The 21724-nt window shown below is 37.5% G+C and overlaps 1 protein-coding gene across 14 annotated transcripts in view; it reads left to right on the top strand.

Moving 5' to 3' along the window:
* The window catches only part of DISC1 (DISC1 scaffold protein), a 193679-nt gene that overhangs the window by 79124 nt on the left and 92831 nt on the right, over positions 1 to 21724 (top strand). For all 14 annotated transcript variants that reach the window (XR_010358920.1, XR_010358919.1, XR_010358918.1 and 11 more), the window contains 2 exons: positions 13257 to 13311; positions 17755 to 17857. Coding sequence is in view for 11 of the 14 variants with exons in the window: in XM_064413843.1 (XP_064269913.1) it covers positions 13257 to 13311; positions 17755 to 17857 (158 nt within the window). In the remaining 3 variants the exon portion in view is untranslated. The remainder of the gene's footprint in view (positions 1 to 13256; positions 13312 to 17754; positions 17858 to 21724) is intronic.

Genomic DNA, 21724 nt, shown 5'->3' with positions numbered 1-21724 from the left:
ACCATTCAAGTAAATATTAGAGATGCTTCTTGCTTCCATGAATTTGTAATTACAATAAAGTCCGATGTGATGAGGAGTGCTGGATTGAGGCAGTGGGGAAGAGGATGCAGCATGAATAATTTTGGGACTCTCACAGTTAAATGAGCAGTAGATGCATGCTTTAAATGGAAAAGTAGCTACTCTTGGCAGTATTTTGGAAATAACCTCATCTTAAGTTAAAAAAGCAATTGAAGTACTGGACATTGGTGATGGGACTTTGAAAGTGGTACTGCTGCTGTGTCACCAAGAGAAAATAAAATTCCTGTTTATCCTAATGTACTTTTCTTCCAGATAAGCAATAACTATGTTGCTTGCATTTTTTTATCTCCCATCATATTTATTGGATTTAGTTTGGTTGTATTAACATTCATGAGAAATTGCTGCTCATGTGTGCTAATTTATACAGATTTTTTTTTAAGTCAGCAGAACATTTTATAGAGGATGTATTCTTCTCTTTTGACATGTGTTTATAAGTTCAAATTAGGTTATGAGAAATAGTTTCTTGCATTAAGTTTAGCTTGTTTTAATATCTTATGCCTGTGTTTCTGAGATTGAGGAATAAAAGATCTTAAGCAGTCTGTCTAAGAAACTGATTTGAGTTTTCTTAGTTTTAGATTTGCTTATGAAAGAATATTCAGATTATTTTTTTTCTTATTGCTGCTGTTGCACTTACCTTGCTGGAAAGTTATTTAAAAGTGAGTTAAATAGTATGGATTCAGGAGGAATTTTCTCAGACTTGTTTGTTTACTAGCACCATGAATAACACAGTCGCTTGAGAGAAAACAGGCATTCTTTATTCAAAATAAGTTCATAAGTGGAATGAAAATTTTAAAATAATTTTTCCTTTCTGTTAATTTTTGAAAGATGCAATGAATGAAACTTTTCTTGTTGTTATTGTTTACTTTGTGGTCAGGTGCTTCTGCTCTCATTCCCATAGCTGGAGTTCTGCTTTTGGACTCTGGTGTGTTGACCTTGGCTGCACACCAGGTGCTCACCAAGCCACTCTATCTCTTCTTTTTCTCAAATAGCCTGGGGAGAGAAAATAAGATGGAAAACAATCTGTGGGTTGAGATAAGGCAGTTTACTAAAGCAAAAGCAAAATGTTGCACGCATGCAAACAGAGGTTTTATTCTCTCCTTTCCATCATCAGGTGATGTCCAGATGAACACTATAAATAATGAATGCCCCTGCTTCCTCTTCCTTTTGTTAGCTTTTACATCAGCAGACATCCCAAACATCCTGTAGTATGGAATATCCCTTTGGTCAGTGGGAGTCAGATGTCCTGGGTACGTCCTTTCCCAGGATTTTGCCTACCCCCAGCCTACTGCAGGTGTGAGAGGGCACAGTGTTGGAGAGAGGGTGCTGATGCTGTACCAGTGCACACTGGTGTGTTACCAACACCTTTCCAGCCCCCAATCCAAAGCACAGCACTGTGGGGGCTGCTGTGGGGAAAGTTAACTCCATCTCAGCTAAACCAAATACAGAACATGTAAATGCAGTTATTTAACAGCGAGGGTTTATTCAGATTAACAGCGAGCTTAACTGATGGGTGGCTTGTTTTTTGAGCTGTGCAGTTTATCATACCTCAGGTACAGAGATTTTATGTCTGAATCTTTTTTAAAATGAAAACACATCACGCACATGGTAAGACATGTGGTGTGGGTATAATTCCTGTGTGCCTATGGGCATCCCCCAGATTGTCATACAGTTAAACAACAGTGTAGGAGATGACCTTGCTTAAACTTCTGCTCAAAGTGAGGCTACAATTTCCAAGTGAGATCAGGTCGCTCAGGGCTGTATCTCTCTGAGTTTTGTATATCTCCAAAGATGGAGATTTTGCAGCCTTGCTGGGCATCCTGCTTTTCACCACGCTTTCTGTAAACTCTTTTTCCTTTGTCTTGCCAGAATTTCCATGGTTGCAACTTGCATTGGCTTGTTTTAGATCAGTACTTCTTGTGGAAGAAGTATTGTTTATTGGGTAACAGGTTTAAATACTTGGTTGATGTTAGTTTAACATATTAGTTTTAAATTCCATAGTCTTGGCATAGTTAATCTGAAAGAGATTTTTCTGGAAATGTGCATTTGATTTTCTGAGTAGTTGCAGAGGAGAAAAAGAGTTTTCTAAATTTAGAGCTATCTGTGTGAGAAATAAAGCTGTTATTCATGCACATGTGCTAGAGATCAGTGATTATGTAGAAAGGTCAATATCAATGGACAGTAAATTACAAACTCCTCACTGTTGGGCTGCAAGATACTCTGTCTTTATTCTACCAACATTGTGCTTGTCAGTAAAGTACTGCTATAATGTGCTTTTGCATAATTATTTGTTGACTACATGAATTGCATTCAGCACTGGAGTAACACAGGCAGGGCTAGTGTGAAGCATCTCTTAAGACAATCTGTTCTGTAATGCATTGTATTTGATGGCTTGCAGTTCACTAAAAGATAAAAAAATATTCAATATATTGAAGCAAACTTCCAGGAACATGAGAGGAATATTAAACAAATAATACATGCCAAGTACTTGCCCTTGTATGTGAAGGAGGAAAAGAGCATGTCAAATACAACACTGGGATGAGCATTGGTTCTAAGCTGATTTTTCTTGTTGAGTGTTGTAATTTTTTCAGGAGTGTTTGTTGTTATGCCTTGTTTATCTTTGGTATGTGCTGAACTTTTTAAATACCAAGAGCCTTTGTCAATACCTAAAGCATGGTAGAATTTAGAAATGTTAGGCACATTACCTTGGGACCTTACTTGAGGGCTGTTGGAAGACATGGTTAAAACCTGCTGGTTAATGGGCAAAAAAAATGTTTTGACAGGGAATTCTCACTGAGGCTGAGACTGCAGAATGTGTTTGTTTTGCTCATCCAGACAGGCTTGATTGCTCTTGGTAACCTAAAGGGTATAATAATTATTTTAAAATGGGGAAATTGCAGGCCACAAGCTCAGTTCACTGGTATGATGTTGCATGGAGATGCATTTAAAAGGTGGGAGCAGCTGGTGTTGTGTGCACTCTGACACATGGCAGTGTTTTAACTGAAGACAACACACTGAAATCAGACGAAAATGAGTCTTGGTGTTTCAGCATGAAGTACTTTCGTCTGGAGATAGCAAAAGGTATCTAAATATATAATTTTCATGTTCGCTACTGGACACCATTTCAGAAATATGTGTTTTTAACTAGCGTAACTTGCGTTTTCTCATTATAAAATTAGACCATATTAATTATTTGACCTAGTCACTTCAATATCAGTTAATTCCTTTATTTGTTTCTTTCCATTTCATAACATAAACTAGGGAAACTACTTTAGTTCACTTTTAATTTTATTTTGCAATTTCTTTGTTTTATTCATATCTACAGACGCATGTGTTCTTACAGCATGCCATTCTTAAAATAAATTGCACAGTTCCATCTGGACTATTGTCTGGGCACTGATTGCTGGTTGAAAGAAATTCAATTATACACCTTTCAAAATATTTGAATGCTCCACCTCTTCTTCACATGGAACAGTTTTTGATGAGTAGGTGTTTTTCCTATGGTGGTTTTGTGGGACCATCTGAAGATAAGGAAATTCTCTGTTATGTGTATCAGTTATTAGAAGTTGCCAGTGGTGCAAGGAACTGAATGTGAACATTTATGCAGCCAGTTCACTCTGCTTTTGTGATGCGTGGAGTTCATTTGAGAAAGATCAATTTGAAATTAAATACAAGTACTCAAGGGGGTGTAAATCCTATTGTTGGGGTATATGCAAAGTATTCAGCAACTTCAGTTGAGGACAAAGCCTGATAAAGGCAAAAGAGCTGGGTTTTTTTTAGAGAACTTTGTTTACTTCAGTAAAGTTGGAAAAAAACTACTTTGACATAGTTTCACATACTAACTTAAGAAAGTAGGATTTAGAATGGGCTGTCGTGTTTTGTCATTGGGAGAGACTGCTTGCTGCTGTTCAGGGCCCCACTGGAAAGCGTTCTTTTTGTGGGTAACTAGGTAGAGAGCACTCATAATCTGGCTGTACTTGGGAATGTGCTTTCTGCAAAACCTATGGTGCTTAGGAAACCTTGTGTTTCTTTTTTGCTGGTTGGTGGAGACATCACGGTGATCTTGTTGATGACCTCAGTGGGAATCTGTCACTGTCTTGCCACTTTACTCCAAGCAACTGGATCTCTTGGGCAGGTCCTTTGATTTTGCTCTTCTTGATGGTGAAGCTGGCTTCCAGCAGAATCTGGATGATCCTCTCCCCTTTCTCAAATACTTCCATCGCTGTGTTCTCACACACAATGATGCCATCGATGCACTGCAGCTGTTCTGGAGCTTCACCCTTTTCCAGTGCAGCCTCAATCAGTCCATGGCAGATGGTAGGACTGTGCTTCCACCCCTGGGGCAGTAGGTTCCAGGTGTCCTGCATGTCCCTCCAGGTGAAAGCAAACTGAGGCCTGCATTCTGCTGCCAGAGGAATGGAGAAAAATGCACTGGCAATGTCAATAGTGGCATACCACTTCGCTGCCTTGGACTCAAGCTCGTGCTGGAGTTCCAGTATGTCTGGCACAGCAGCGCTCAGCAGTGGAGTCACTTCATTCAAGGCACGATAGTCCACAGTCAGTCTCCATTCTCTTTCAGACTTGCGCACAGGCCAGATGGGACTGTTGAAGGGTGAGTGGGTTTTGCTGATCACCCCTTGGCTCTCCAGCTCATGGATCATTCTGTGGATGGGGATCACGGCATCTCAATTCATCCAATGCTGCCGGCGGTGCACCGTTGAGGTGGCAATCAGCACTCGTTGCTCTTCCACCCTCAGGAGTCCTACTGCAGATGGGTTTTCTGATAGTCCAGGCAAGGTGTTCAATTACTTAATGTCCTCTGCCTCGAAAGCCACTATCCCAAATGCCCACCTGAGTCCCTTTGGGTCTTTGTAATAGCCGTTCTGGAGGAACTCACAATTTCTTATCAAATGTCATAATCCAGCTTGAGCCTTAATAATAAGATTGTCTCATTTTCAGCTAGTCCCATACTAGGTTTGTCTTTGACAAGGCCATCATCTCAGCTTTCTCAAAGTATTTGGCTACAGTCTTTTGTGAGAGTCTAAGACAAGTCATACGTGAAAGAAGAGCTCTGTCTCATCTTTTGTGAGCTGACTGATTAGGAGGTTCATCTTTCTTGTAGATAGAATTAGAAGGTTCATCTTTCTTGTTTTCCTCTCAATTTTGTCTGCCCAGGATTAATTTCATTCCTTTGTTCTTTGCCTAGGATAGAAGGGTAGAGTTCATGGGTAAGTGGCTTTGTTTCCTTGTTTGTGGCAGCATCGCTAGGAGGAACTATGTAATGAAAGCCTGGCATGCCATAAATTTTCTGTGCTTGGGCAAATGAAATTAATTTGCTTTCTGTGAAGGGGCAAACATGGCTCAGAAGTTCATAATGACTCTGATCCCACTGGAGGAGGAAAGGGGACCCCCACTGCAGGGAGAAAAAAGGGCTTCTACAAAGTCTACTCCCACACCAGAGGCACTGGCCTTCCTTGGGAAGAACAGGGGGAATTAAAAACAGAGCAGGGAAAGGAAAGAGCCAGTCCTTCAACATGGAGCACAGAGCCATTGCTGTCAACCTGAATTGTTTTGGTGCAATCTTAAAGGCAGTTTTTTCTCCTTCCAAGCAGTGTTATAGAAGGAAAAAGTTGCAGCAAAAGGATAAGTAGTACTTGCTTGGGTGCTCACATGTATGGTGTAATGAGTAATCTGGTTTTCCCTGCTGAGCATCTGGTTTCTCCTGCTTGCTTGAACAGCATCCAGTAGGATGTAGCACTATACAGCCCAGCCACATATGTGCTGATTCCTCTGGGTATGTGCACAATAAGATTTACTTCTCTTCAGGGAAAAATGACCAGCTGTCTCAATCAATGTGTGATACTAAATTAGTTTGTATATAATGAAGAGAAGCAGCTAGCAACAGTACCCAGGGACAGACCTTTCAGTTAGTGAAGTAAAATGGATGTTATTCTTAGGAGAATAATTGCAGCTGCTGTGGGCAAACTCTAGTTTTTGTGCACTCCAGACAGATGTAGAAGAAGAATGGGGATCTATTGATACGTCAGAAAATCTGGGGAAAGTATTAGTTAGGATGTGATGAACTGCTCCTGCAGATAGCTGTTTGATTGTCCCTTTGTTCTCATTCTGATGCTCCTGTTACTGATAGCAGCTGAAGCAACAACTGCTTCAACTGCCCTGCAGCATCAGCTGGTAGAAGAGTGGTGGGAAACCCATCACCATATGAATGGTTTGGTTGGTTGAAACAGCCAGCTGGTTTGGCTGTCTGAATGGTGATTCATAGGACCAGGAGATTTCTCAATACATGGTAATAAAAATTGAGCTTGTTGTGATGATTAAAGATGCTAGCAGCATCTTCAGATGTCTGTGAACTGATTGTTTCTGTTGGAGTGATTTTATGTAAAAATCCCAGAACCATAATGAGATTCTGCCTCTGTCCTTGTATTACTGGTATTTAAGAAACCACTTTTTTAAGTGTTCTTATAAAAAATTGTGAAGTGCCATCCAATGCCCTGATTTTTCTTCAGGTCTCCTAACTGGGGCTACTCTCTGGCAGCACTCAACAAATACGAGTTGACTCTTTAGAGTTTTTATGTGTGCAAGAGCTGGGCAGGATGATGAGTTTTTAAAGTACACTTCCTGTAGGTGTAAGGCTTTAAGAGTTGACAAAGACAAGTACAGTCACTGAGCAACCCATGAGTCAGTGAGAAACTCTATTGGTTATACAAACATTGAGAAAGTGTATTTCCAGTTCTGACTCTTGAAAACTTCTGAGTGGGGAAGCACATGCGTTGAAGCAATCCTTGATGTATAGCAACAGTGAAGAAATACTGCTCTGCAAATGATAGCTTGAAGAAGTGCAAATTGCTGGAGAAAAACCAGCTCTCTGATCACTCAGAGGTAGGTGCATAATTTCAGGTTCTCTTTCATATTCCTTCGAGAACTTTGTAGATTGAAATGTGCAGAAGGTGCGATTGTCCTGTGCCTTAAAGTACATCTCTTGATAGTTGTTGTCTCAGATCAGATTAATTTTTGAGGATGGAAATTTTCCAAGGTGAGACTTTGCATTTTACTTCTAATTCAGGTGACTAGTCATTGCAACTGCCAGAAATTTCATTTTTATTATGAGTTAAACACAACTTTTCTCTCCTTGAATTTAATGTCCAAGTCCTTTCCTCAAGAGCACTTTCAGGTTTAGATAGAGAAACTTGATTTTTACAACATCAGCTGAGCAGAAATTTTTGTATTTTTATAATTTTTAACTAGCTCTGTCATCATATAGAAGTTTTCTGTGGGCTGCATTATCATAGAAAAAAAAATCAGAGTTTATTTGGAAAACCCTGACTTGGATTTAAAGGGTGGTTTTACTTCCCATTAAAAAGATATGTTGCTATGAAAATACCATTGTTTTAAGTCCCATGGATCATTGCACAAAGATGAAAAGGAATTTATGTTCTTGACTGAAAAATTACTTTCTTTGTGTGGTAATACTCAGGTGTGTAGCCCAGACAGGCTTATGAGACAATCACATAGAATGAAAATCTTGTTATCCCATTTCTTGCTTGATTAGATAGAATCAAACTTTGTGGTAGAGAGTTTGAAAAGAGAACAAAAAGTGATGGTTTACCTTTGTGCATTTAATGTATTCTAGCCCTGAATGTCCCTAATTGAGCAGAAGTGTAGGGCCAGCAACGCCCTGTAGGTCTTGTCCTGGTAAAATCTGCCCATGGTATCTGTAAACAATAATCTGACGGTTTTCCTCAAAAAAACTGTGGAAACAAGTATGTTTTCTCATTATTTTTTCTTTAGTCCCAGTTGTACATGTCAAGCTTAAAGATGACTCTTTTTAAATATAGTTTTGTTCAAAGCTCTTTTTTATGTGTTGTTTTCAAAACTTTCTGAGATATGCCCATTAAGAGAATTATAAAAATACAAGGAAGTTATTGATTGAATTCATTTTATACTGTGGATTTATTCCCTAAAGGCACGGTGAAGTCCATATACTGAAGACTTCTGGTGGATTTTTGCCTTGATGTAGACTGTAGCAGACATTTACACCAAAGGTTCCCCAAGTAGCACTTGTGATTGTTTTTTTTGCAAGGGACTGGACAAAAGCTTTGTTTGAAGGTCAGCTTCTGTTTGTTGCTAAAAGCAAGATTACAAGTGTAGGGCTTGGTTTATATATTTTGATCTTCTAAGAGTGTAGCTTCTTATGACTTCAGAATTGGAGGAAGAATAGAATGTTAGAAGACATAAAGCTGTAAAAGCCATGGTCTTTGCAGGTTGTGAGCATGACAATGATCACAATAACCTTATTGTTTGCAGGCAGTCTCATTACTCTGGGCCAAATTCAAACTGTAAAGGGTTTAAATTTGCTGATTTTTATCTAGAAGGAAATACATATTCATATGAATTGAGGGTTCAGCCCATCATGCTTTCTGCATACAATCTGAGCGTGGGCTTCTAGGCTGTTGTTCTTGAATTAGAAATTCAAATATGGGTAATTTTAAATTGTTCTGACTTGTGCTTAGTTTTAAAGAAATTAAAATGCCTTTTGCTTAAGCACTGTATTGTGGTGTGGAGATTGGGAGTGTAATGACAAGATCTATAATAATTTTTCAGGTGACAGTAATGTAAAGGAGAATACTTGCTGTTAAAGACTTTTTACTTGTCATTCAGTGTTTTCAGGCAGGGATCAGAGATGGCAGCTTAGTTTCTCTATGAAAAATAAGAATTTTTAATGCAGGATTTATTTGTTTTATAGTGGTATTCTGTGTGTGGTATGTTCTGCTGTGTTGATTCAAAACTAAATTCTGACTGCACTTTTTGTTGCTGTATAAAAATTTTATTATTAATACAGGAACAGTTTCTGTTTAAGAAGTGTGCATATTTATATATATTGAATGTGGAGAACAGCATGAATTGCCTTTTGCCCATTTGCATTCTTTGAATTTTTTCTTAGGAAGCAAAATATAAATACATAATAGTTTGGTATGCAAAGGGAAGTATACTAGCATAGTGGAAGGAAGACATTCAGAAACATGCCTTCCTTTTGGAGAAAGCCATTCTTCCCAGTATTGTGCTAGTTAGCCTTCCTTTGAACAAAGACACTTCCACAGTATCTGTAATTCCTGCATGCATATTTAAATTTCTCAGAAGATTCTTTAAAAGGTATTTTAAACATTATTAAAAGGTATTTTAAATGTACCTTTAAAAGGTATTTTAAACAAGGATATAACATTATCTGTTATATCGTGACACTTAATGTCCTCTGTGGTAATGTGGGAAGCTGTGATAGAGTGAGGTATGTGGAAACCACTTGATTCCTATTCTTCCCTCTGTCCAATATTGCACTGAAATGTCTTCCTTTATTTTGCCTGGACACCATTCCCAGTTATGAGCATCATCATCTCAGCAGGTTCCAAGTGTGTTATTGCAATTAAATATACTTAGTAGCTACTCTTTAATTTCAATAAAATGAGGTACTTAAAGGGTACTGCCTGAAGTGTTTGGATCTTAAAATTTTTCCCATATTCTGCTGTTATGTGCCAGATCAACTTTATTTTCTGAACATGTGGGAATGCTTTCCCACACCCTCCTGCAGCTCTCCAGCCAGTCTGTACATTGCCAAAGTATTGCTTCATGTGTCATCCAGAAATTGCATAATTCCTCAGCTTCTGCTTTCCTATTCTAGTGTAGCCTGTACGCAGTGATACTCTGGGACACAGAACGTGTACATTCCTGTCCTTCTTTCCTCCTAATGGTTCACAATGTCTATAAGTCCATGGCATGTCATTTAAATGAAAGGCCTTTGTGGCCATCTACATGAATGAATATATACTGCACATGATGTATAGATTGCTGTGGATTCTGCAAGTGTTAAAAACCTTTCCCGTCCTTCATATTTAATCAGTTAAATTTGTGTTAATTGAATTCCTATCTTGCTCTAGTCCTTTCATCAGCTGGAATTTTGCTTTCTCTGTGATAGGGTTAGATTATATTGAATTTGAGAAGTCCTCATAATGGATTGCTAAGATTGTGAGGAGAAGCTGTCAAACTCTTGATTAGCTGTTCTGTCAGAGAAGAATAGCAACGAGTCAAAACTATGGACGCCTTCCCAGGCAAGAATTTTGTGTTATTCTGAAGAGCTCTTTCTAAAGCCGTTTACCCTTGTAGTAATACCTAAAGCAGCTTTTAAGCAGACAGAATACCCCTCTTAAAATGAAATATGATGCTCCAGGGTGGTTGTAAAAGAAAATGCTGTTTCTGGTTCAAGTCACATGTAATAGATCATGGCGGTTAAAGCTCTTTGTTGGTAGAATGAATCAGTATTGACTGCCTGGCTACTCTTGTGGGTCATTACCTTGTCAGTTAATTGGAAAGCTTGTGAGTGGCTTCTCTGTGACAGTGTTTTGTGGTAGAAGAAAACAACCTGGGAATAAATGTAGTTAAAAGCAGTTTGTAGTTGGTAATCATGGCTGGTTTGTACATGGTTTTGATTGCTCTGTGTGTGTTGTATGATGGGCTAATCTCTGCAAGGGGTAAGGCATTCCTCTGGTATCACTCTGAAGGCTAACAAAGATTTTAAACAGAATATTACTGTGAAATTCATGCCATAAATAAAACAAAAACTTGTAAGAGTCTGTGTGAATGCTGTATCTGTAACAGAAGGATCTTTAGATTTGAGTCTCTGGTTAATCCTGCTATCATTAGCTGGGGTCAAATTAATTGCTTACTAATGATATCCTTTATTGATATAGGTCAGATTAATACAAAATTCCATTAAAAGTATAGTTCCACAAAATTATCTTAAAACTGTAGTTTTGCTGTCATTGAAGTGGCAGCATTTAATTCCTTATTTATTTTTCAGTGACTTGTTAGAGACTCATGAAAAAGAAATCTGGGTGTAGAGAGAATGTTTTTTCCCACTCAGCACCTGGTCCTGAAAGTCTGCATGGGTTTGTACATCCTTGTTAGCAGTGCATATTTGACAACGTCGTCCTAGTTGGCCATGCTGTTTTGGATGCATTGCTTCAAAAGAGGTTAAAAATTGATCTCTCTTCCTGTTAGCTGTGTGAATTATGCAGAGCAGTGAAATATATGAACCTGGGGGGGGGGGCTTTCTGTGGGGAAAGGAAACAGATGAGAGGAAGAGCACACGGAAGATATTTGTTAGAGTTGCTATCTATATACTGTTGTTCTTCTGGCTAAAACTGCACTTTACATTTTATTATGGTCTGGGTCTTTAGAGTTGAATTTTATGAGACATTTTTGGTACAATTGGGTCAGTCACCCAGTATTCATTCAATTACACACTGCAGCCTTGCTGCTGCCCCTTGACATCTGTACACAAAGCCCATCTTTATTTTACATAACCTAACCAGCTCAGATGCCAGTTGTGGGAGATGCTGAAAGTCACTGGGAGCTCCAAAGCATAAAAAAAGAAGTGGCTAAGTAGTTCATTCTGTCTGGCATGCCCAGAGGCAAGCGGGGAGCTGATAATGGCATCATTACACCAGCAATACTTTGTGGTTTGCACATATATTGCTGTAGAAAAGGGAGAAATTTGAGACTCTGTGAGAAATGTCATTAAACACTTTTACATAGGTAGGCAGCTGCATTTCTGTTTGTTTCATTGCACAGGCACTGGGGTGGTAATGAGGTGACAGGCCTGGCTGGGCTGTAGATGGGAAAGATGTGTGCTCCTTGAAGGCAGGGTATTAGGGACAGCAATGCAAAGAGGTGCCTCATTAATGTGATTAAATGATACTCTGAATTCTAACTCTGAGGCTGTTTCACTCCTGTGTGCAGTTGGCCAGGATGGTCCAACCAGCCTTTCTGTAGGTGATCAATAGCTGCTTGCAACTCCAACTTCACATGCTTTGGGATTCGTGCTCATGGAAATGCTGACTCTTGAACTAGGGCTCAGTAAGTGCTGTGCTTGGAAAATAAGGGACGGTTCTCAAAAGAAAACTGAAATGCATAGAGGAGAGGAATGCATGGGCAGCAGGAGCTGCGTGCATCTCAAAACAGGGGCTCAGTCATCGTGTGCCTTCTGAATAACCCTGGCTTTTGTTTCTTCCACCTGTAAAATTAATACAACACTGCCTTGGCATGCAGGAGTATCACTGAAATAAATCCAGAGGTGTCTCTGATATGTTTGGATATTTCAATGCCTAACACTGGAGAAAAGCTCAGAAATATATAATTAGTACTTAATTGGGAAAAATAGTAACAGTAGGTCCTGAAAGAGAGTTTTTAAAACACAGACAGGAGGAAAAATTGAGATGCTGCTAATGGAGTGTACTGCCTGTCACGTATACAGAACTGAGGTGTTTGACAGAAAAGAAAATAGTGTGTGATAAAGTAATTGAACACTGTATAAAAAGTGTACACCTCCTAAGTCAGAGGGGGGGGGGGAGTATTAAATTTGCAAAAATAACCCCTCTCCTAACTCCTGATGTTTGATTTGCTTGGAGTTTTGAACTTCACGTTAAAAATGTAAATGGTGGATTTATTTACAAGAGCCAAAAGCACAGGTTTACTTTACATTTGGTAATAGAAAAGTAGGAAACCTACGTGCTTATAGTATGTGGAAGAAAACCTTGAATTTTGTTCATATAAGCATGGGTAATGCCTCAATTTCAGCCCACTCTTGCATCAATTTGGTACAAATATTTGGAAGGTTTTTATGGATCTAAATAAACTGAGTACTGGTATTTATCATAAAGTTACTGTGAGAACAAGTGACTGTAGTTGAACCTTTTCTGGTAGAGTTGAAAACGGGGTTGTAAGAGGATAGTAAACTGCCAGTTCTTTGTGTCAGAAATGCCTTTGTGTTAGGTTTTTGGATGATAGTCTAGCAAAACACCAATCCTGGACATTGCTGGGAACTTCTAAGTTTGCTTTAGGTATTATGATTACACAAATAATCACAATTGTTTCAAAGGGTAGGCAAAATCTGTATACTTGTTAATAAAGAACTGTAAAGGTGATTTTGGTTAGTGATTAGCAGCCCTGAAACTAAGCATAGTTTTTGTCTTGATATTGAGTCTGTTGTGTTTATATGAGTCAGCTTAACACTTGATTTCCATATGAAAATGTGTCTTGTGTAGCAGGCCATGTTGAGCAGAGGTTAACTTTTAAATTTTATTTATTTATTTTATTTTAATTCCTTCTAGCCTTCAGGAGAAAGAACAGTTGTTCAGCATGTCCATTAAAGAAACTACTGCCAAAGTAAGTAAATGTTTTTAATTCTTCAGAATATTTACAGAAGCAGATCGTAGCATGCATATTGTCTTTGTTTTAGGAAGTTGGTTTTGTGGTGCTCCTTCTAAGAAGATTTTGCACATAAATATTTTTAAACATACACTGAAAAGCCCTCCCCAACTTTTTGTTTGAACAGGCCACAGGGATTATAATACTTCAGGAAGCAGATAGAGTAATCTCTTCTTTCTCATCTTTTTTACTATGATTTTTTTTTACTCTTGCTCATGACTCTATTCAGGAACACACTCCTCAGCTTCATGAAAGCATGGTCATAGCTGAGTGTTTTGCTCTTAATACAGAATGTCTTACTTTCTTCTCTAACTGGTTTTGTTGATGTGAAGGGAAGAGCATAAATGAAGTACCTATTTTCCTTACCATTTCATTAATATTCTATCTAGCAATCTCATTTTCATACCCTTTAAAAATAAAAGAAAAATTATATAGAATATTTAGCATAATTTTTGTTTCTAACTAGAAATGTTAATTCTTTTCCTTTATCTTCTTATTTCATGGACTCCTTTCAAGAAGTAGAACACTAAAGTTTTATTTCCAAATGGCCCAGTTGCTCCATGAATGCTCTAGGAAAAAAAAAATCCATTTATTCCAGGCAATTCACATAGATCCATATGAAACAAGAAGTGAAAAATATTTCTGGGTTTTGATTAACAATGAATTTATACTCTGAAATAAACTTGTTTTTCACATTTTCTCTAATAGCAGTCACCTAAATCAGTAAAAATTTTATCCTTCATCATCTGTTGTTCCTAACCATTTTGACCAACACTTTGTGCACTGTTAAAAAGATAATTTGAAGAATACATCTCATAACCACTCCTTCCTTCTCTTCCACTTTATTTTGATCTCATTTTCTCTATTCCTTGCTTATCTTAGGAAAATTAATACCGACTATAACAATGATTCTCCCTGTATTTTTAAGTTATTATGAATAAAGTGTCAAGGAAATTATTGTAACTGACCTACAGCTCATCTACTAAACTGAATGAGACATTCAGTTGCTCAAAGTGTTGTTTCAAGTGTTGTTTCAAGCTATTTGCAAGCTAAAACATACGGTATGGAATTTGCCTTTTCCCCATAAAATGTCTCGTGAGGTTTTATTTTATCACCATAGTATCTAGAGACTTTGTCAATAACAGCTGAAGCATTGGGTAACCTCAGAGAAGTCTGAGGTAGAATTTCACAGCCTGGGTTTTCTTTCTTTATATTGTCAATAGATAAAATACTATTTTAATTTTATTCCATTCCTATGTGATGACTTTTATTTGTTATAGAAGATAAATAGGAATCATGGAGTGAGACCTCTCCAAATAATTTCCTATTTAGTTTATTCGTATAATCTCATCCTATTATTTGAATCTCAAAATAAATAGAGCTGGTCTTTTAAACCTTTGTATTCTATGGGGAAAACATTCTTTTGTCCAAGGTCTATCCTTTTCCCCTGTGCCACTGGCATTTCTATGGCCTTTGCTGCCTCATCTCTCTTGTTCTCAGCCGTGGCTGCAAAAGCAAACTTCTGCCTGCTAATGAAGGTAGTGCTGCCCCTTATTCACCACCTTCCTTCAGAAATTAATATCTGCTTTCACTAATGACAAAATTGTGCTGTGTGGGAGACCAGGTAGACTGTTCCTTCCTTTAGGCAGTGTTAGCAGAATTTGTTTATCTTTTCCAAAGTGCTGTTTTAAAGAAATATGAAGGTTACTTAAAACTCCTTTTCTCTTGAGATGATTGGAGAGTCAATTTCAGTGCTTTACTTGCTGTCCTTGTCCCTGTTTTTGCTGCTTTAGATTAACATCATAAGCTGGAAAGATGGAAGAGGATGACAATGGGCAAATTTGCCTTTGATATTGTGCTCTTTTTCATCTTGATACTGCATATCTTTGCTAACCAGCTTCCTACTGGTTTCAGATAGACTGCTTTTTTGAGTAACATTTCAATCTGAATGCAGATTTGTAAGGTATATTCCTAAACAAGAGCCCTTAAAAAAAAAAAAGTCTGCTTTAAAGAAGCTTCAGAAATCACTGAAGAGGATTTAAATATAAATACAGTAATACTTGTCTGCAAAAACACTTTGCTGAAACTGAAAGAGAGTTTTTTAGACTTTGAGCTTGCTGGTCTGTGGGTCACAGCAGAGCTGATCACTGAGAGCAGGGAAAGGGCAATGCTGGGTCCACAGGCCCCTGCAGTCAGGCTGGTTAGAGAAGGATGGAGTTCCCTGGAAGCCCAGGACACTGGCTTTGTGAATGTTCACCATCTTTGCATCTTTGTTAGCTAAGAAATAACCTTTCCTTAGTGGCTGAATAAGCTACTGTAATGAATAATGGGATCTGTTATGAAGATACAATAATTATAAAAAATGAAAAGAATTGGAGCTTATGGAGTAGACCTGATATAACACAGAGGCAGTGCCATTAGTTCAGGGGATATTGCTTTGTCTTTCCCACTTGCTCATTTAGTTTTGTTGAACTATGCCATATGATAGGTCTGAAGATTAATGTTGTTCATTTATCTGCAGAATACATGTGACATAGATACAAGCAGGGGCCCAGCAACCTACTTATCTCGTGTTCCAGAAGAATCATCTGCAAGTTGGAGGGGCTGCCTTTCTGCCTCTGCTCCCTGCATTTTGGTCCATTAATAAAGAGTGCCAGCAAGCTTTGTTCTGACAGTGGGGCTTACAAAGTGGACAGTGCTCACTAGAAACTGATTAAACATCCCACCTTATTTTGCATAATTGCCAAACAGCTGTCTAGTGATAATGACTTTTAACTTATTACCAGCATGGGATATATTCATGCAGTTTTCCTGGAGCTGAAAGATTCCCCATCTAATTGCAATTCACTGAGCCATTCAATGCCCCTAAAGAGAGAGTACTGCTTGGAAAGAAGTCATTAAAAACTTTGAGATTTATTTTGGAGATGGGAGACAGAAATGGCCTTTGGGTCTTTTAGGCACATTTATTCACCTCTGACAGGTTTGGGGTTTTAAAAACATTTTAACTGAATTAGCTGGTGAGTCACTTAGAAGGGGGTGCTCAAACAAATTGAAATATCTGGGAATTAAAAAATTATAGTAGGTGCAGAAGCCATATATGTTTTAAATTAATAGGATGACTCTGAAGTCTTTACAAGTAACAGTTACTGCTTGGAGGATTGGTCTGTTGACTCAAAAAAAAGACACATTTATAGTTAACAGATAATCTCAGTAAAGCAAGAGGGTGTTATTAATTTAAAAGGATTTAAAGCTAGTCTTATGTATGAATTATTATAATTTAATTGTACAAACAGATAAACCATTAGAATTATCAAGTCTTGCTCTTTAAAAAGTGAAACGATGACTGTGCCTCTGTTAATAAGCATGGCACTTGTTTTTGAGGAAGGAAAAATAAAAGTGAAGGAAGGCAGGGCAACTTCTCTCTGGAGATTTCCTTTCATATGACATCATTTCAGAAGTGGCCTGTGCCTCTCTCGACTATTGCTTCAGTTTTGGTTCCAATGAATACAACGTTTTCTTAAGTGTCAGCTACTATTTTAAGCAAGTGTTTGGCATCTGCCTCCAGAACAAGGGATTTGCCTTAGTTCAGTAAAAGGTTTTTGTTTGTTCATTTTACTTTCTTCCAAAATGATGCAATATGGAGCAAACTCCAACATTTTTGAATATGTGGGACTTCTGTAAATTTTGCACGCTGCATAAGCTCCTTCTGAGGTGGCAACGTACACTGAAATGAAAAGTACAGAAACAGCTGAATTTCCTTTTTATTTTTTCTCTATTTTTTCTCTCTCCATGTTTTCAATACCAAACCGTATTGATTGTTGAAGGACCTCCAGTTAAAAATATAAAAAAGAGAGCAAGGGAAAGTCAGAAACCTGAACCCTCGTCATCTGTGTGTCCTGATGTTGAAGTACAGTATCAAGCTGACATAGCCTTATTTGTTGCCTGTGTGAAAAATAAGGCTGCTTTGTCTTTTTTTTCAGTTAAAATGCAGAGCATGGTATATTTTGTATAAAAATCAGTGCATATGGTATGTTATGGAATTTTAATCTCCAAATACTGGTTTACTTGTGCTCCACTTCAAGCATGATTATTAATACTGAAATAGTGCAGAATTTGTAAGATGGCCATTCTTCTGTGTGCAGCCTCAGTATGTACTAGTGGAACATGTCCTCTCTAATGCTAATACCATTCCCTGTTTTAATAATAATGTGCAGCACAGCCTGGACATTTTGGTTCAATGTTGGGTCTTTCTGTAAAAACATCACTTTTTATTAAGCTTTTTTACCTTGCTGCAGGATGTTATGTCATGTCTGTTAACCAAGAACATTTGAAGCCCCATTTCAACTGCCTTATACTTTTACATGAATGAATTCTATATCATGGCTGTCTGCCTCAATTTAGGTTTGCACGAGTCAGAAACTCTGCAGTACTTTGAGGAGGAAAGTGAATGATATTGAGACTCAACTACCAGCTCTACTTGAAGCCAAAATGCTGGCTGTTTCAGGTAAGTTTTAAGTAATGAGAAGGATTAACAGTGTTAAGTAGTGTATTAGAGCAATCATTGACCTCTTCATAACAAACTTGTTAGGGAAAGTTTTTCATGTGCTTGAGTGGATCCCTTGAAGTCATGACCAGCCTACAGAACTAAACTATGGCTATGCCATGCCTTGTGTAAGGTACTTCAGGTCCTTCTCAACAATTTGGAACTACTGGCAAAGCTGATACTGTGAGGTGTACCATTAACATGCAAAACACGTGGTATTTTTCCATAGGTGAAATTGATGTATAATCATCAGTAGCTGTTCCAGGACTCCTCAAGTTACATTCTTGGTGCTCTCTAGCTAAGTTGTAAATGTATAGCTAAGGTATCATAATTGCAAATCTGGCTTTAAATGACACTTTACAATGGAATACAATAATTGGCAGCTTCTGCTGTTCAGATCATTAAACAACTAATGTTGGCAGCAAAAGAGCACTTTCATCCTTGGAGCACTCATGCATATTGTTTACAACCAGTAAACCACTGAAATGTGATTACAGAGTGTGATACATAACTGCCTCACATGCCACTTGCTTGGGATGGCTGCACTGTTCACCAAGGAAAACAGGCAAATCACAGCCCTTTCTTTTAAGTTGGAAGAGGTGGGTTTTCTAATTCAGCAAATGTTTCAGTAGGTGTCTCTCTTCTAAACACCTGCCTCAGAGAGGAAGCTGAGTAGAAGGGAATGTGGACTTGAGTGCAAGTGTCCAGTGTTACACCAAGTAAAGAAAGGCTAAAAGGGTTTTTGATACATGTCAAGATGAGATGTAGCTCTCCATATGTGATTTATCTTTTCAATTATGTACAAGAATCTTTATTGCACACACAAATGATTTTAAAATGAAACCTTGGGCAGTGTCACATGTATTGTTCGCCAGAAATGGATAATGTCAGGCTTGAGCAAAGACTTAAAGGAAATTAAAGCCCAGATCCTGTATTGTTGCTGAGCATGCTCAATTTCCTTTCTTCTCATAATACCTTTTTAAAATGGAAATCCTCTTTATTTTTCTCTCAGCCTGTAAGAGGTAAACCAGGCAATCGTCCTTCTCTACCCTTACACTGTTTAAATGTAGGTGACTTTTTCACTTTCAGAAGAGAGGTTTTATGGCTTGGGAACAAAACAGCCTATAAACTGGACATGCAGTAGCAACTACAGACTACATGTAGGAAGCAGTTGGCCAGAAAAGCTGTATCTAAGTCTGACACTTGGAGAGAGTGACTGACAGCTTGAGGATCATTTCCAAAACATTCATAACAGCATTTTATACTTGTTAGCTCTTAAAAGAGGTTGGTTGTTTCAGGAATGAATTCCAAAGTCAATTTAATGCTGCTCCTTCTATAAACTATTTTTTACAATTGTTTGACTGCCTTTCTATGCTTTTTAAGAACTATCAGTGCAATTTCTTTTTACTGATAAAAGCACTGTTTCTTTTTTTATTCTTGCTTCAGGGAATTTTAATGACTGCAAATGGTACAATCCTAATTTGTTGCTAAGGCAAAATTCTGTGTGTCATGGTTAAAAATCAAGGATGAAGGATAATTTGGTGACAGTGGATACTGTAATTTCTTTACCTCATTGTAAGATGTAAATGTATACAAGTAAGATACAAATCAATGTGGTGGTACTTGTTTATGTAAAATGCAGAGTTGTACACAGAGGACACAGGAGAGATACAAGAATACAAAGAAAATTATTTCTCTGAAGACCTGAAAGTGAAAAAGAAAAACATTTGAGAACACCAGAAATAGTCTTAGAGCATGAGGTGAATAAAATCATAAAAAGCAAGATACAGAGTGAGTTGCAGCTAGCTAGCACAGAAGCAAATCAGGAAGAAAAGATTTGATAAATGCAGAAGAAAGAGGAAAGAAGAGATAAAGATAGCGGAGGTTGTGTTGTCTTTTGTTTTGTTTTGTTTTTTTTTATTTTAACTTTGTAAGGCAAAACCAGTGGATAGTGGATAATGGAGAGGCATAAATTGCTTTAGTTTCTGTATATTCCTGTGGTAGGAGTAAATGAATGACACCCCTTAAGGAAGGCATAGTTAAGAAGCAGGTCTCAACCTTCTAAATACTGGCTAAGATTTAAGCAAGGTACTTTATGTGCATATTCCCTGGTCTCTCAGCCAACAATATTAATAAACAGCCTGGGTATACTCAATTTTTAGGAGTTGGAAGAATGTTCAGTTGGGTAATACGCAATTATTTAAGGACAGTCTTGGACCAGCATGAAGTTCAGAAAGAATTATAGTGTGCATATGTATAGTGTGCATATGCAGTAATAATATAGTTTAGTGGTCGTATTTACATATTTTCATTTAGTCTGGGGACATCAGGCAGGGTTAAATGTCTGTTACTTCTTCTTATGTAGCAGTTAGGTAATTCATCCAGACAGTTTCTTCAGTGGAATTCTAATGGATACTGAGAACAACCGTTTTCCTCTATACAGTTGTCACATCATTTTTGATTAAAGTAGCATTTTTCTTGAGGAAGCAGTAACAGTTAAGTGACTTTGGAACAGTGTCAAAGCAAAAAGGTGACTTTATCCCAAAAGTTTGATTAGATGAGCTAAAGAATAGAGTTATTAAGTGAAAATTAGCTTTCAGAGCTTATATGTGGTGGCTTAATGATGTGATGACTTGGAAAGCATGATATATACCTCAGCCTTTAATGGCTATCTTGACAGCTTCAGACAACATTTGTTTGCTACACAGACTGTACTTTCTAATACAAATACATTGATTTAAAGTGTTGATGTATTTGCACCAAAAATGTAAGAATATAGTTGATATTGTTTTTGGAAGAAAGCACCATGATAAATGCAAAGCAAGCAGAAGTTCTATTAGTCTTATCAATGCAACACCATGGAATTTAAGGATATATAATAAATGATACTGTAAAGACATAAGAGACAATACTATGCATATAAATGCTTCTCCCTCCTATTATTTCATCCTGGGAAGAAGTATAAAATTAAATTTGCAAGAGAAAAAAGAAAGTTTGTGAATATTTGGATTACTGAAGGCCATAAAATAAATTAAATTTCAGTGAGCTTTCTTATGGGAAAAAGAAAAGTAGCCTATACTTACATGTTCAAGAGGTATTTCTATCAACAGTTACAATTCAGAACCTTTATATCAACAGCTCACTTACATCTGATTGGCCTGTTGGGACAAATAACTAATGGTTAATGCTCTGGAGATGCTAGTCCAGAATTTTCCTCCAGAGGTAATTAGAAGGATCCTATATTGTTCCACTTATTAAGTCAGTAGCTTTAGGTAATGATAAGTAACAAGTACTCCTGATGTCATGAAATGTTACTGTTGATGTGCACATTTGTAAATTCTCATCCATGAACTATTATAGTTTAGCATCTAGTAGATATTTCTTTAATTATTAAAAAGCCACTTTAATGTCAGTGCTTAGAAAACCTGCATGTGATTTTTCCAGCAGCTGCTTCTTACAGTGGGTCTTAACATGCTCATAAAATTTTGTAGTCAGTTATAGGAAGAACGTGACAGTACCTGATGCTCTGTTCTTTCTCTCAGTATCATGTTACTCTTTAGCACAAAACTTTTCTAGGGAATAAATTTCAGATTAAATAATTTGAAGCTGGTAAGAAAATTCAAATGAGATGATGTTTAAGCAAATGTGAACATAACTGTAGAAATATTCTTGAAACTTATTTTCATACTTTGAGCTGTTTTATACAAGAGGAAATAATAAGAAATGGTGTGTTTCTGTTGTTTCCTTAGTGAGAAAATAATTTGGGAATAAGAGGGAAGATGCAAACTAAAATGAATTTTTAGCCCTGTTTCATCTCTTCCCTATATT

The sequence above is a fragment of the Passer domesticus genome, chromosome 3 (genome assembly GCF_036417665.1).
Source record: "Passer domesticus isolate bPasDom1 chromosome 3, bPasDom1.hap1, whole genome shotgun sequence".
In the NCBI taxonomy this organism is placed as follows: Eukaryota; Metazoa; Chordata; class Aves; order Passeriformes; family Passeridae; genus Passer; species Passer domesticus.
This window is presented reverse-complemented; position numbering and strand designations above follow the sequence as displayed.